Raw genomic sequence first — 15,123 nt, forward strand, 5'->3', positions numbered from 1 at the left:
CGTTTACACAAGTAGCCCAATTCTAATCTTTTTTTACACTAATTGGTCTTTTGACCAATCACATCAGATCTTTTTCAGAGCTGATCTGATTGGTCAAAAGAACAATTAGTGAAATAAATATCAGAATTGAGCTTCCTGTGTAAACGCAGTCTTAGGGTGGCAGATTCGACATTAAAGGACAGGCTTTATGACTGAAGTACCTCTTTGATACTGTAGAATCATGAAGTTGACTATAGCCTTTTCATTATTTTTGGGAAAGGCTATTGATGAACCGCCCCCACGCTGTACTGCAGCCTGGCTTTAGCCCACACTAGTTCAACTTGTAGCACACAATCTTGCAACGTGCAGACTCTGCACATCGTTCTTCCATACTGTACTATAAAGGGGCTATTTATCAAATCAAGAACTTTGAATGAGGAGCAGTCAGGCAGACAACTTTGCCATAAAGATAGCTGTCATAGGTGTTTAGAGGAGGATCCGGCGGTCTGCCGTCTTTCTCTCTGTGACATGGTAAGGTTGGAACCAGGTGCAGAGAAGAGACCAGACGAGGAATCAGTGGTTAAGGATAAACATAATACTTTACTGAGAAACGGTAGCCACAGGATCACAGTACACTTGGGAAAGGGGATAAAAACAAGTCTCAAGCACTCACTCAGGAAACAATCACACACAGTAACCAATTCAAACTTCTGCAAAGGACAACAGAAAACATACCTCTTTTAACAGGAAAATCCTAACGAGTAAATAGGACACACCTGAGTGTTGTTAATGTCTCTAGGACGGTCTCTGCCGCTCTCTGGTGACAGGTGGAACCGTGACACTCTTTCACTCTCACACACACTTTCACTCCAACTTTTCTTGCTGTTAGCAGTTTCTGCGCGCCGTGCCTCACCGACCCCCCCATTAAAGTGCCTCTCTGATGTTCAGTTGTTCACTCTTGGCACTGGTGAAGAGAGAGTGAGTAGAGCAATGGCGAATGACTGGGAAGCTGTCAGATGAGGCTAATGTTAACACAGTGTGTGGCCTGACTCCTGAGCCTCTGCAGTTCTCTCAGTGTCTCATAATGTTTCTATGGAGCAGGGCCTTTGCCTCATCTCTCCCATTTGTTAGGACTGAGTACAGTACAGTATGTTTCTATGCTCTCAGACTGCTGCTTCATACATCTAACTTAACGCCGATCAATTACCTCCACTTACCCAGCTTTGAGTGAAACACGCTGGTTGGGGGGTATGGTTCATTTAGCCTTTTCCTTCTCATTATGGTTGTTGGAGTGTCTGAAATAATTTTAAGGTGGTTTGATTGGATTTCATGAGGGATTTCATGAAATCATCCTTTGTCATTCTGTGTTCTAATGTGTTGTTCAGCCCTGTGGATTGCTTAGTCGAACACAGATTGATGGACGACCAGTCGACCACAAATATGAAAACCCAAATCTGAGAGCACTTGGTCCTCTCTGATATAACTCAGTGGGAATCAATAAGCGCCGGGCCATGCAAGCCATCTCTGTTGACAATTCAGATAAATCTGTAAACGAGATGACATAATCCCATTGCGCGGCTGCCCCGTGGCACAGTAAATCTACTCAACTGCACGGCCGTGGCCAAAGGGGTTTGTGCATGAACGAAACGGCACCCCTGCTCATAGCCTTCTGAGGAAACAAGCAGTGTGTTGGCAGAGGATGAGTCTGAAAATGAGAATCATGTGGGATCAATCCACTTAAAAGACACGGGAGGTAGAGCGTAGAATACTGTAATTGTAGTGGTCAGGGGAATCAAGAACAGTGTGATATTAGTTCAGTCACATATTCGGCCCATATCATTTTAACTGATGCACATGTTTTATTGTGCTATTTTAACCTTTTTTTCTGGGGAACTTTAGCAGGCAGTGGTGATTTGGTTTGAGCTTTCTTTTTAGGTTTCCGACTAACTCCTGAGGGTTACTGGAGAGAGTTGGATACAGGCCATCTCTGCCTGGAACCAGCTGTAGCGAGCTGATGGACCGACCTCTAACAGGTCAATTCTCTAATCAAAGCACAACAGAAAGGTTACAAATCGCTGGAGGTGGTAGTGACACACTTATGAATGCAGACAATCTAACAGGCTAAGACTAGGGCTGTGTCTGGAATACCACCAACCCTATTCCCTACTTGCCTGACGACTCAAACTGATTTCTTCCACTGCTTTATGTTTGCTACATACTTTAGTCTGAGACTACCATTGTTGAAGTTGTTTGTGGTGATGTCAAAATAAGGGGTGTTGTACAAAACAAAGTAATCTGTGATTAGACCATCTCTAACCAATCAGAGTATCAAAGCTAAAGACAGATTTTCAAAATGCCGCTTTACCCAAGTGTTCTGGCCCATCTCCATCGCTTTCTGTAACCAATCGGAAAGGTTAGAATGTGTTTGTGTTCTAGAAATCGTCAGGGAGGTACCCAGATCTAGACTCATTGTGGAGAAGAAACTAACATCCGTGGGCGTGGCATAGCGTTTGGCCGTACAAGGAGTCTGGGAAGCCAGGAAAATTCCCTACATAGTGTACAATTTTTCCCAGGGATCAACATAACCATACCATTTTTTTCTTGGGAAGTTCCACACTAAGACACCTGGAAGTTAACTAAAGTTGATCCATTCTCTTTTGGCACGTCTTGTGGTCACTGCTTAATTTAGAGCAAACTCCTACTCAACAACTGTTGAGCTCAATCTACAATATGCATTGTGTTTTTTTTTCGGAGGGTCAACTATACGAAATGCGAAGGCGATCGATTCCTAAGATGTCTCCTGGTGAACTCTCCTCTTGAACTTTAATTTGGGTGCACCAAGGAGTAAAAGGGATGGCAGACTCTCAAGAGGTGAAACCTTAGGGCCAAAAACATTCCATTTCCTTTTAATTGATTTTTTAAAATAAAAAAACTGTCCCTGAGGAGGGTAAGTGCCATCTGCCCTTCATCCCCTCCTCTGCCTCACCATGGCGATGTCCTTTTTAATTTCCAATCTACTCTGATCGATGCACACTGGCGAGAACAGGCTGTTGGGTTGGAAGGTGTGACAGCCAGGCATAATAATCCAGTTTTATCACTCTGATATCAACGGCGAGCTGAGAGAGATATGGGTTCATGGAAAACAATAGGACAGGGAGAGCCAAGGCATTCTGAATCAGCAAATTATTTATCACCATACTTGAGGACTGGAAGTTATCACATGGTTAGACTTCTCTGTTCAGTTATCTTTTATTGTTTAGTATTTATTTACATGAAGGACAAGGGTGACCCCCGAAGGCGAGGCCGGTATAAAGGAGATGGTAGTTTCCATGGCAACAGGCAGAGACAGTCTAAAGTAAGGCCGTAGTGTGAACGCCTCGTGAATCATCAGGTGGGCCCTCCCTAATCAACACACCACATTCACACAGACATGGTCTATCTATCCCCTTTTCTCTATGTCTCGTTGTCTCCCTCCGTCTCTACCCGTCTCTCACACACATGCACTCACGTCACACGCAAACACATGCACACAAATGTAGAGCCACACATTCACACACTATTACATGGACAAACACAAAAATATAAACCAAAATGATCATCACATCAGAGTGACCAGACTGACAAATGTCTGCACCTGTGTGTGTTTTGTCTGTAAAACTCCCTCAAACAACAACATGAATACACATCCAACATTCCCACATCACATAAGAGAGTCTAAAATAGGTGTTCATCAACAAACATGTAAAAAAAACAATCCTGACTGACAAGGCTTTCACCAGGCCAGTTGAATAGCATCCTCTTTCTGCCTTATCTCAGTCAGGTGTCTCTTAACTCAGTCCTGATATCACTTCATAACCTCTACCACCACACCTGAAGCTTAACAGAGTTCATAACAGTTCATAACAACTTACAGGTAATGTTCCCCACTGGTAATGTTTATCAGTGTGTAACTTAAATTTTAGGAAAAGGTTTGCTGTGTTTTGATTATAATCTACTGACCATTTTACATTGGAGAGCTGCCTCTGTTACTTTCCTTAGCCCCAGTGAGATCTAGTGACAACTGACCTCTCCCCTTGTGAGGTGTGCAGCTGCTGAGTGTAAAATTTGCAGAAAGAGGGGTCCAATGCCACCCTCCCACTGGAGGCCATTGCCACTGGACCGCTGTCTGAATGTCCCACTGATGAGTGGCAGCTATATCAAATGCTACAGCTAATTACCCTGTTGACTTGCATGTATGTAGATGCGAGTACACTAGAGAAGTGATGCTTTGTGAATAGCTTGCCTTCTGAAGCAAGTGTCTGGGAGGGAGGGGACATACTCTGTGGCCATTCTATTAATTAAACAAATAGCCAAGCCTCTAAATGTCAATCACCACTGCCCAAGAGCATTGATGCAAATACAGGGTTAACTTCCATGTTGCCAGCAGATATTGCCCCTACCATACTTCAGCTGCACTGAGGTCAGAATGCAATCATGTTTACATTAATACAAAGCGGACCCGGCGCGAGATATGGGTCAGAAAACATACCTCAATGCAGGGATGGGATATGCCACTACACTCAAAATTTTAAAAAAATCCACACTGCTCCATCGAAAAAATTGAAATACTGCTTGTTTTCCTGGAAAAAGGCCCTTTTAGTCCTCATGCTAGCTAGCAGTAGCCACATCACATTCAACAACAAAGGATCTGATTGTCTGACACTCCCAGGAAAAAAAAGGCGAAGGAGAGGCTAGGTCTCCAAATAACTATATCGCCTACATCACATTCCATTGAGGGCCCGGGTTATGCACTACAGGAGGGATCCATGTTTGAGTCTATACTGCTGATAACGGCATTACGCCAAATTGGTAAATCATCATGCAATAAATGGGGAAAGCTATCGACGTCGACTGTCAATTTCCATTGGTTTCAACCTGACAAAGTTACATTACGGCCTCAGAGTAGATTAGAAAATAATTGACAGTCTTCTAATGCCCGGGGGTAAAACTTGGAATCCAATCAATGAGATGGTCTGAATCATCTGTACCTAATAAAAGGATGACACATACAGTTCGAAGTTTACCTACGCTTAGGTTGGAGTCATTAAAACTAGTTTTTCAACCACTCCACAAATTTCTTGTGAACAAACTATAGTTTTGGCAAGTCGGTTAGGACATCTACTTTGTGCGTGACACAAGTAATTTTTCCAACAATTGTTTACAGACAGATTATTTCACTTATAATTCACTGATGAAGATGAACGTACTTTGGTGCAAAAAGTGCAAATCAGTCCCAGAACAACAGCAAAGGACCTTGTGAAGATGCTGGAGGAAACACAAAAGTATCTATACAAAAGTATCTATATCCACTGTAAACGAGTCCTATATCGACATAACCTGAAAGGCCGCTCAGCAAGGAAGAAGCCACTGCTCCAAAACCACCATAAAAAAGCCAGACTGCGGTTTGCAACTGCTCATGGGGACAAAGATTGTAATTTTTGGAGAAATGTCCTCTGGTCTGATGAAACAAAAATAGAACTGTTTGGCCATAATGACCATCGTTATGTTAGGAAAAAGGGGGATGCTTGCAAGCCGAAGAACACCATCCCAACCGTGAAGCATGGGGGTGGAAGCGTCATGTTGTGGGGGTGCTTTGCTGCAGGAGGGACTGGTGCACTTCACAAAATAGATGGCATCATGAGGAAGTAAAATTATATGGATATATTGAAGAAACATCTCAAGACATCAGTCAGGAAGTTAAAGCTTGGATGCAAATGGATCTTCCAAATGGACAATGACCCCAAGCATACTTCCAAAGTTGTGGCAAAATGGCTTAAGGACAACAAAGTCAAGGTATTGGAGTGGCCATCACAAAGCCCTGACCTCAATCCCATAGAAAATTTGTGGGCAGAACTGAAAAAGCATGTGCGAGCAAGGAGGCCTACAAACCTGACTAAGTTACACCAGCTCTGTCAGGAGGAATGGGCCAAAATTCACCAAACCTATTGTGGGAAGCTTGTTGAAGGCTACCTTAACGTTTGACCCAAGTTAAACAATTTAAAGGCAATGCTACCAAATACTAATTGCGTGTATGTAAACTTCTGACCCACTGGGAATGTGATGAAAGAAATAAAAGCTGAAATAAATCATTCTCTCTACTGTTATTCTGACATTTCACATTCTTAAAATAAAGTGGTGATCCTAACTGACCTAAGACAGGGAATTTTTACGAGGATTAAATGTCAGGAATTTTGAAAAACTTAGTTTAAATGTATTTGGCTTAAGGTGTATGTAAACTTCCGACTTCAACTGTATCAACATATGGATAAACTCATACAGGTTGAAACAAAGTCCTGGATGAACATAGGAACTCTGATGTAGAGTACATTGATCTAGCCTGGTCCCAGATCTGTACAGTACATGTGCCTGTACATGTGCCTCAGTCAGCTCCTTCTGACACAAGACCATGGTGATTGCCTACGGAGCTGTGAAGGGAACGGCACCTCCATACCTTCAGGCTCTGATCAGGCCCTACACCCAAACAAGGGCACTGCGTTCATCCACCTCTGGCCTGCTGGCCCCCCTACCTCTGAGGAAGCACAGTTCCCGCTCAGCCCAGTCAAAACTGTTCGCTGCTCTGGCACCCCAATGGTGGAACAAGCTCCCTCACGACGCCAGGACAGCGGAGTCAATCACCACCTTCCGGAGACACCTGAAACCCCACCTCTTTAAGGAATACCTAGGATAGGATAAAGTAATCCTTCTAACCCCCCCCCCCCCCCTTAAAAGATTTAGATGCACTATTGTAAAGTGGTTGTTCCACTGGATATCATAAGGTGAATGCACCAATTTGTAAGTCGCTCTGGATAAGAGCGTCTGCTAAATGACTTAAATGTAAATGTAATGTTGTTATGCCATATTAAGAATGATAGTGAGAGGAGAGGAGTTAGTTAAAGCTCATACAGACCTGGGATGATGGTAGAGTACATATTTTCCATGACACATTTGCCCCTGACAAATGTTTTGCTTATGTACTGTATAGTATACACTGCTCAAACAAAAAGGATGGAAGACACCTACACTTATTAATTTTTTTTGAAATTGTCATTATTTATGGCTAATTAACTCATCAGGGTGATCAGTAAACCACTAATGCTAATTAGCTGTTAGTAAAGATTTTTTTGTCATTAGTGTCATATACAGCTACTGATGGGCCAAATGACCTTTGTGATGGGCGGCATTATCATGCACCATCACTCATTCACTTGTTTAACCTAATTGGTGCTAGCCTGGTCCCAGATCTGTTTGTGCTATCATATTTGGCATAACAAGGAGTTGGCATGATAGCACAAACATATATGGGACAAAGGGTGTATTCATTAGCGCACACCATAGCAAAACGTTTTGCAATGGAAAATGTTTTGCTATGAAAACAAGAGTTTTTGTTGGACAAATTCAGGTAGGTCCCTTTCCGTTTTGTTCCATTTGCTTCTGTTGTTCCTATTGAATACACACACAACAGGCTAAACAGGAGCTGCTACTCTGCATTCATCATTATCACTTTATAGGGGTTCAGTGGAGTTTAATCAATTGATGACTAGGGGATGGAGGGTGGGTGTGTGAGTCACAGTGCTGATGCTCCTTTATGGCAGGGGTGATATCACTGGGTGAATGGCAAACATTCTACTATGTCATACTAGCAACAACAACAAAAACTCTGGGTGATTGACAGTTAATTATAATCCCACAGACTATGTGTTTGGATTTAGGAGACCTCTTTTGCCACCTCCCTACTTCAAGCTGTCAAGTGGCAAACACCTGTCCCAGGAGTGTACCATGCTCATGGTCACCTTAAGCAGTTGGTTTCCTCCCAACACTTCAGCTGCTAACTCATTAAATCCGCTGACACAAACGAGAGGGTGGTTTACAAAATGTGCAGCGAATAGAAGTCAGCCGCAACAAAATCTGGATCCTGGAATGGAAAACACTAAGGCATTACACAAACAGTTTTAAGAGTCAATGCTTGGCAAGTCACGGGTAACAAATCCCAAACTCTACAATATTGCAGAGCACTCAGCAACGCGATTAAAGCCCCACTAACAGGATAAACACTGTGACAAAGAGGCGGAGGATGAAGGATGATGTGCACTCTGTTGAGGAACAAGTGTCTCTTTTTCACGTCATTGACTCTTGACAGAATTATGCGTGCAATCCCGCCCTTGACACCATTAGAAGTTGATTAAAAGGAGACTGCATGAATGGATAAAACAGATTTAAGCCTACAAAATTGTACTTGATTCCTTTTGTGCCTAGGGTAAGAGACACATGGTGACCTCTTCACAATTGTGGTCGTGTTAGCAATCAAAATTGGACCCAATCAATTCAAATTTTATTAGTCACATGCGCTGAATAAAACAGGTGTAGACCTTACAGTGAAATGCTTACTTACAAGCCCTAACCAACAATGCAGTTTAAAAAAGATACGGGTAAGAATAAGAAATAAAAGTAACAGGTAATTAAAGAGCAGCAGTAAAATAACAACAGTGAGATGATATACAGGGGGGTACCGGTACAGAGTCAAGGTGCGGGGGCACCGGTTAGTTGAGGTAATATGTACAGTTGAACTCGGAAGTTTACATACACTTAGGTTGGAGTCATTAAAACTCGTTTTCAACCACTCCAAAAAATGAGTGTTAAAATCTATAGTTTTGGCAAGTCGGTTAGGACATCGACTTTGTGCATGACACAAGTCATTTTTCTAACAATTGTTTACAGACAGATTATTTCACTTAAAAATCACTATCACATTTCCAGTGGGTCAGAAGTTTACATACACTAAGTTGACTGCCTTTAAACAGCTTGGAAAATTCCCGAAAATGATGTCATGGCTTTAGAAGCTTCTGATAGGCTAATTGACATAATTTGAGTCAATTGGAGGTGTACCTGTGGATGTATTTCAAGGCCTACCTTCAAACTCAGTGCCTCTTTGCTTGACATCATGGGAAAATCAAAAGAAATCAGCCAAGACCTCAGAAAATAATTGTAGACCTCCACAAGTCTGGTTCATCCTTGGGAGCAATTTCCAAACGCCCGAAGGTACCATGTTCATTTGTACAAACAATAGTACGCAAGTATAAACACCATGGGACCATGCAGCCATCATACCGCTCAGGAAGGAGACGCGTTCTGTCTCCTAGAGATGAACGTACTTTAGTGCGAAAAGTGCAAATCAATCCCAGAACAACAGCAAAGGACCTTCTGAAGATGCTGGAGGAAACGGGTACAAAAGTTTCTATATCCACTGTAAAACGAGTCCTATATCAAAATAACCTGAAAGGCGGCTCAGCAAGGAAGAAGCCACTGCTCCAAAACCGCCATAAAAAAGCCAGACTACGGTTTGCAACTGCACATGGGGACAAAGATCGTACTTTTTGGAGAAATGTCCTCTGGTCTGATGAAACAAAAATAGAACTGTCTGGCAACAACGACCATCGTTATGTTTGGAGGAAAAAGGGGGAGGCTTGCAAGCCGAAGAACACCATCCCAACCGTGAAGCACAGGGGTGGCAGCATCATGTTGTGGGGGTGCTTTGCTGCAGGAGGGACTGGCGCACTTCACAAAATAGATGGCTTCATGAGGAAGTAAAATTATGTGGAGATATTGAAGCAACATCTCAAGACATCAGTCAGGAAGTTAAAGCTTGGTCGCAAATGGGCCTTCCAAATGGACAATGACCCCAAGCATATTTCCAAAGTTGTGGCAAAATGGCTTAAGGACAACAAAGTCAAGGTATTGGAGTGGCCATCACAAAGCCCTGACCTCAATCCCATAGAAAATGTGTGGGCAGAACTGAAAAAGCATGTGCGAGGAGGCCTACAAACCTGACTAAGTTACACCAGCTCTGTCAGGAGGAATGGGCCAAAATTCACCAAACTTATTGTGGGAAGCTTGTGGAAGGCTACCCAAAAACTTTGACCCAAGTTAAACAAATTAAAAGGCAATGCTACCAAATACTAATTGCGTGTATGTAAACTTCTGACCCCCTGGGAATGTGATGAAAGACATAAAAGCTGAACTAAATCACTCTACTATTATGCTGATATTTCACATTCTTAAAATAAAGTGGTGATCCTAACTGACCTAAGGCAGGGAATTTTTACTAGGATTAAATGTCAGGAATTGTGAAAAACTGAGTTTAAATGTATTTGGCTAAGGTGTATGTAAACTTCCGACTTCAACTGTACATGTAGGTAGAGTTATTAAAGTGACTATGCATAGATAACAACAGAGGAAGGATTAGAAGGATTACTATATCCTATCCCAGGTATTCCTTAAAGAGGTGGGGTTTCAGGTGTCTACGGAAGGTGGTGATTGACTCCGCTGTCCTGGCGTCGTGAGGGAGCTTGTTCCACCATTGGGGTGCCAGAGCAGCGAACAGTTTTGACTGGGCTGAGCGGGAACTGTGCTTCCGCAGAGGTAGGGGGGCCAGCAGGCCAGAGGTGGATGAACGCAGTGCCCTTGTTTGGGTGTAGGGCCTGATCAGAGCCTGAAGGTACGGAGGTGCCGTTCCCCTCACAGTTCCGTAGGCAAGCACCATGGTCTTGTAGCAGATGCGAGCTTCAACTGGAAGCCAGTGGAGTGTGCGGAGGAGCGGGGTGACGTGAGAGAACTTGGGAAGGTTGAACACCAGATGGGCTGCGACGTTCTGGATGAGTTGTAGGGGTTTAATGGCACAGGCAGGGAGCCCCGCCAACAGGGAGTTGCAGTAATCCAGACGGGAGATGACAAGTGCCTGGATTAGGACCTGCGCTGCTTCCTGTGTAAGGCAGGGTCGTACTCTGCGAATGTTGTATAGCATGAACCTACAGGATCGGGTCACCGCCTTGTTGTTGGCGGAGAACGACAGGGTGTTGTCCAGGGTCACGCCGAGGCTCTTAGCACTCTGGGAGGAGGACACAATGGAGTTGTCCACCGTGATGGCGAGATCATGGAAAGGGCAGTCCTTGGCCCCAATGACATACTGGGCCGTTCGCACAACCCTCTGTAGTGCCTTGCGGTCAGAGGCCGAGCAGTTGCCATACCAGGCAGTGATGCAACCAGTCAGGATGCTCTCGATGGTGCAGCTGTAGAACCTTTTGAGGATCTGAGGACCCATGCCAAATCTTTTCAGTCTCCTAAGGGGGAATACATTTTGTCGTGCCCTCTTCACGACTGTCTTGGTTTGCTTGGACAATGTTAGTTTGTTGGTGATGTGGACACCAAAGAACTTTAAGCTCTCAACCTGCTCCACTGCAGCCCCTGAGAATGGGGGTGTGCTCGGTCCTCTTTTTCCTGTAGTCCACAATCATCTCCTTTGTCTTGATCACGTTGATTAACGTGATTCCAACGTTTTGATTGAATTTAAATGTAAGCAGGCTAGGGGTTAGAATATGGAGACAGAAGATGATTACCTGAGTGTTTTGCGGACCATATCCTCATCGGTGATACCATAGTAGGTCAGGGTCTCGCTCCAGATGGGGTTGAGGGTGTTGCGCAGGGTCTTGGTGCGAAGCTTATTGGCCTGACAGAGTGAGTGAGTGAGTGAGTGAGTGAGTGAAAGAGTGAAAGAGTGAGAGAGTGAGAGAGTGTGAGAGAGTGTGAGAGAGAGCATGAGCAAGAAATAAAGAGAGAAAGCAATAAAGAGGGAGAAAGATATTGTGATTAGGTATTGACCTTCGACCTCCACTCCATCATAGGCTGACAATGACACATAGGGCACAATAGAAGTCATTATTAGGTCACAGAAGTCGGGTTTTCCATGCAGAGCCTGTGGTGGAATGGTAACACTGCTGGCTCTAACACATAATATACGACCCCAGATAGGGCTGTGGTGGTCATGAAATTTTGTCAGACGGTTATTGTCATGCAAATGCCTACAGGCCTCACAGTAATTGACCGTGAATTAACATAAACACGTTTGGAACATCTACAATTTAAGAAAGTATAATAACTCCATTTAATATACACCATCACAATATATCCATTATTTATTTTAGGCAGGTCTAAAGAAATAATGCTTACTACAGTCGTGGCCAAAAGTTTTGAGAATGACACAAATATACATTTTCACAAAGTTTGCTGCTTCAGTGTCTTTGGATATTTTTGTCAGATGTTACTATGGAATACTGAAGTATAATTACAAGCATTTCATAAGTGCCAAAGGCTTTTATTGACAATTACATGAAGTTGATGCAAAGAGTCAATATTTGCAGTGTGGACCCTTCTTTTTCAAGACCTCTGCAATCCGCCCTGGCATGCTGTCAATTAACTTCTGGGCTACATCCTGACTGATGGCAGCCCATTCTTGCATAATCAATGCTTGGAGTTTGTCAGAATTTGCGGGGTTTTGTTTGTCCACCCGCCTTTTGAGGATTGACCACAAGTTCTCAATGGGATTAAGGTCTGGGGAGTTTCCTCGCCATGGACCCAAAATATCAATGTTTTGTTCCCCAAGCCACTTAGTTATCACTTTTGCCTTATGTCAAGGTGCACCATCATGCTGGAAAAGGCATTGTTCGTCACCAAACTGTTCCTGGATGGTTGGGAGAAGTTGCTCTTGGAGGATGTGTTGATACCATTCTTTATTCATGGCTGTGTTCTTAGGCAAAATTGTGAGTGAGCCCACTCCCTTGGCTAAGAAGCAACCCCAGACATGAATGGTCTCAGGATGCTTTACTGTTGGCATGACATGGCTGATAGTAGCGCTCACCTTGTCTTCTCTGGACAAGCTTTTTTCCGGATGCCCCAAACAATCGGAAAGGGGATTCATCAGAGAAAATGACTTTACCCCAGTCGTCAGCAGTCCAATCCCTGTACCTTTTGCAGAATATCAGTCTGTCCCTGATGTTTTTTCTGGAGAGAAGTGGCTTCTTTGCTGCCCTTTTTGACACCAGGCCATCCTCCAAAAGTCTTCGCCTCACTGTGCGTGCAGATGCACTCACACCTGCCTGCTGCCATTCCTGAGCAAACTCTGTACTGGTGGTGCCCCGATCCCGCAGCTGAATCAACTTTAGGAGACGGTCCTGGCGCTTGCTGGACTTTCTTGGATGCCCTGAAGCCTTCTTCACAACAATTGAACCGCTCTCCTTGAAGTTGTTGATGATCTGATAAATGGTTGATTTAGGTGCAATCTTACTGGTAGCAATATCCTTGCCTGTGAAGCCCTTTTTGTGCAAAGCAATGATGACGGTACGTGTTTCCTTGCAGGTAACCATGATTGACAGAGGAAGAAGAATGATTCCAAGCACCACCCTCCTTTTGAAGCTTCCAGTCTGTTATTCGAACTCAATCAGCATGACAGAGTTATCTCCAGCCTTGTCCTCATCAACACTCACACCTGTGTTAACGAGAGAATCACTGACATGATGTCAGCTGGTCCTTTTGTGGCAGGGCTGAAATGCAGTGTAAATGTTTTTGGGGGATTCAGTTCATTTGCATGGCAAATATTAATTGCAATTTATTTGATCACTCTTCATAACATTCTGGATTATATGCAAATTGCCATCATACAAACTGAGGCAGCAGACTTTGTGAAAATGTGTGTTATTCTCAAAACTTTTGGCCACGATTGTACATGTTATCTGGCTAGGCTCCATGCCATAGGCTGTAGGCTAGTTCATTTAGCAGACAAGATAAGCTTATGACTCATGTGCCATTATTTTATATTATATGATTTTATACACTGAACAAAAATATAAAACACAACATGCAACAATTTCAAAGATTTGACTGAGTTAATCAATCAATTAAAATAAATAAATTAGGCCCTGATCTATGAATTTCACATGACTGGGAATACAGATATGCATCTGTTGGTCACAGATACCTTAAAAAAAACGTAGAGGGGTGGATCATAAAATCAGTCAGTATCTGGTGTGACCACCATTTATTTGCCTCATGCAGCGCAACATATCTCTTTCGCATAGAGTTGATCACTCCTTTTCACTAGTCACCTTAATAATGCCACTTTAATAATGTTTACATATCTTGTGTTACTCATGTCATATGTATATACTGCATTCTATACTATCTATTGCATCTTAGCCTATGCCGCTCCGACATTGCTCATCCATATATTTATATATTCTTATTCCATTCCTTACTTAGATTAGTTATTTGTTCTGGAATTGTTAGATATTATTTGTTCGATATTGCTGCACTGTCAGAACTAGAAGCACAAGCATTTCGCTACACTCACTATAACATCTGCTAACCATGTCTATGTGACCAATACAATTTTATTTTACTTGAGGCTGTTGATTGTGGCCTGCGGAATGTTGTTCCACTCCTCTTCAATGGCTGTGTGAAGTTTCTGGATATTGGAGGGAACTGGAGCATGCTGTTGTAAACGTTGATCCAGAGCATCCCAAACTTGCTCAATGGGTGACATGTTTGAGTATGCAGGCCATGGAAGAACTGGGACATTTTCAGCTTCCAGGAATTGTGTAAAGATCCTTGCGACATGTGACTGTGCATTATCATGCTGAAACATGAGGCGATGGCATCAGATGAATGGCACAACAATGGGCCTCAGGATCTCATCACGCTATCACTGTGCATTCAAATTGTCATCGATAAAATGCAATTGTGTTTGTTGTCCATAGCTTATGCATGCCCATACCGTACAGTTGAAACCGGGATTCATCCGTAAAGAGCACACTTCTCTAGCCAGCCAGCAGGCATCGAAGCTGAGCATTATCCCACTGAACTCGGTTTCGACGCTGAACTGTAGTCAGGTCAAGACCCTGGTGAGGACGACGAGCACGCAGATGAGCTTCCCTGAGAAGGTTTCTGACAGTTTGTGCAGAAATTCTTTGGTTGTGCAAACTCACCTTATTGTGAAATACTTACTTACAAGCCCTTAACCAAAAACGCAGTTAAGAAAAATAAGAGTTAAGAAAAGATTTACTAAATAAACAAATGTAAAAAATAAATAAAAGAGCAACAATAAAATAACAATAACGAGGCTATATACAGGGGGTGCCGGTACCGAGTCAATGTGCAGGGGTACAGGTTAGTCAAGGTAATTGAGGTAATATGTACATGTAGGTAGGTGTAAAGTGACTATGCATAAATAGAAGCCGGATGTGGAGGTGTCACGTTCTGACCAGTAAAGGGGTCTATTTG

The 15,123-nt window shown here is 43.2% G+C and overlaps 1 protein-coding gene across 1 annotated transcript in view; it reads right to left on the bottom strand.

Annotated features, from left to right (window-relative positions):
* The window catches only part of LOC106603746 (double C2-like domain-containing protein beta), a 185,487-nt gene that overhangs the window by 39,342 nt on the left and 131,022 nt on the right, over positions 1-15,123 (bottom strand). The window contains exon 4 of the mRNA XM_014197802.3: positions 11,409-11,518. Coding sequence (XP_014053277.1) covers positions 11,409-11,518 — 110 coding nt within the window. The remainder of the gene's footprint in view (positions 1-11,408; positions 11,519-15,123) is intronic.

Source organism: Salmo salar, chromosome 04 (genome assembly GCF_965601325.2).
Source record: "Salmo salar chromosome 04, fSalSal1, whole genome shotgun sequence".
Classification (NCBI taxonomy): Eukaryota; Metazoa; Chordata; class Actinopteri; order Salmoniformes; family Salmonidae; genus Salmo; species Salmo salar.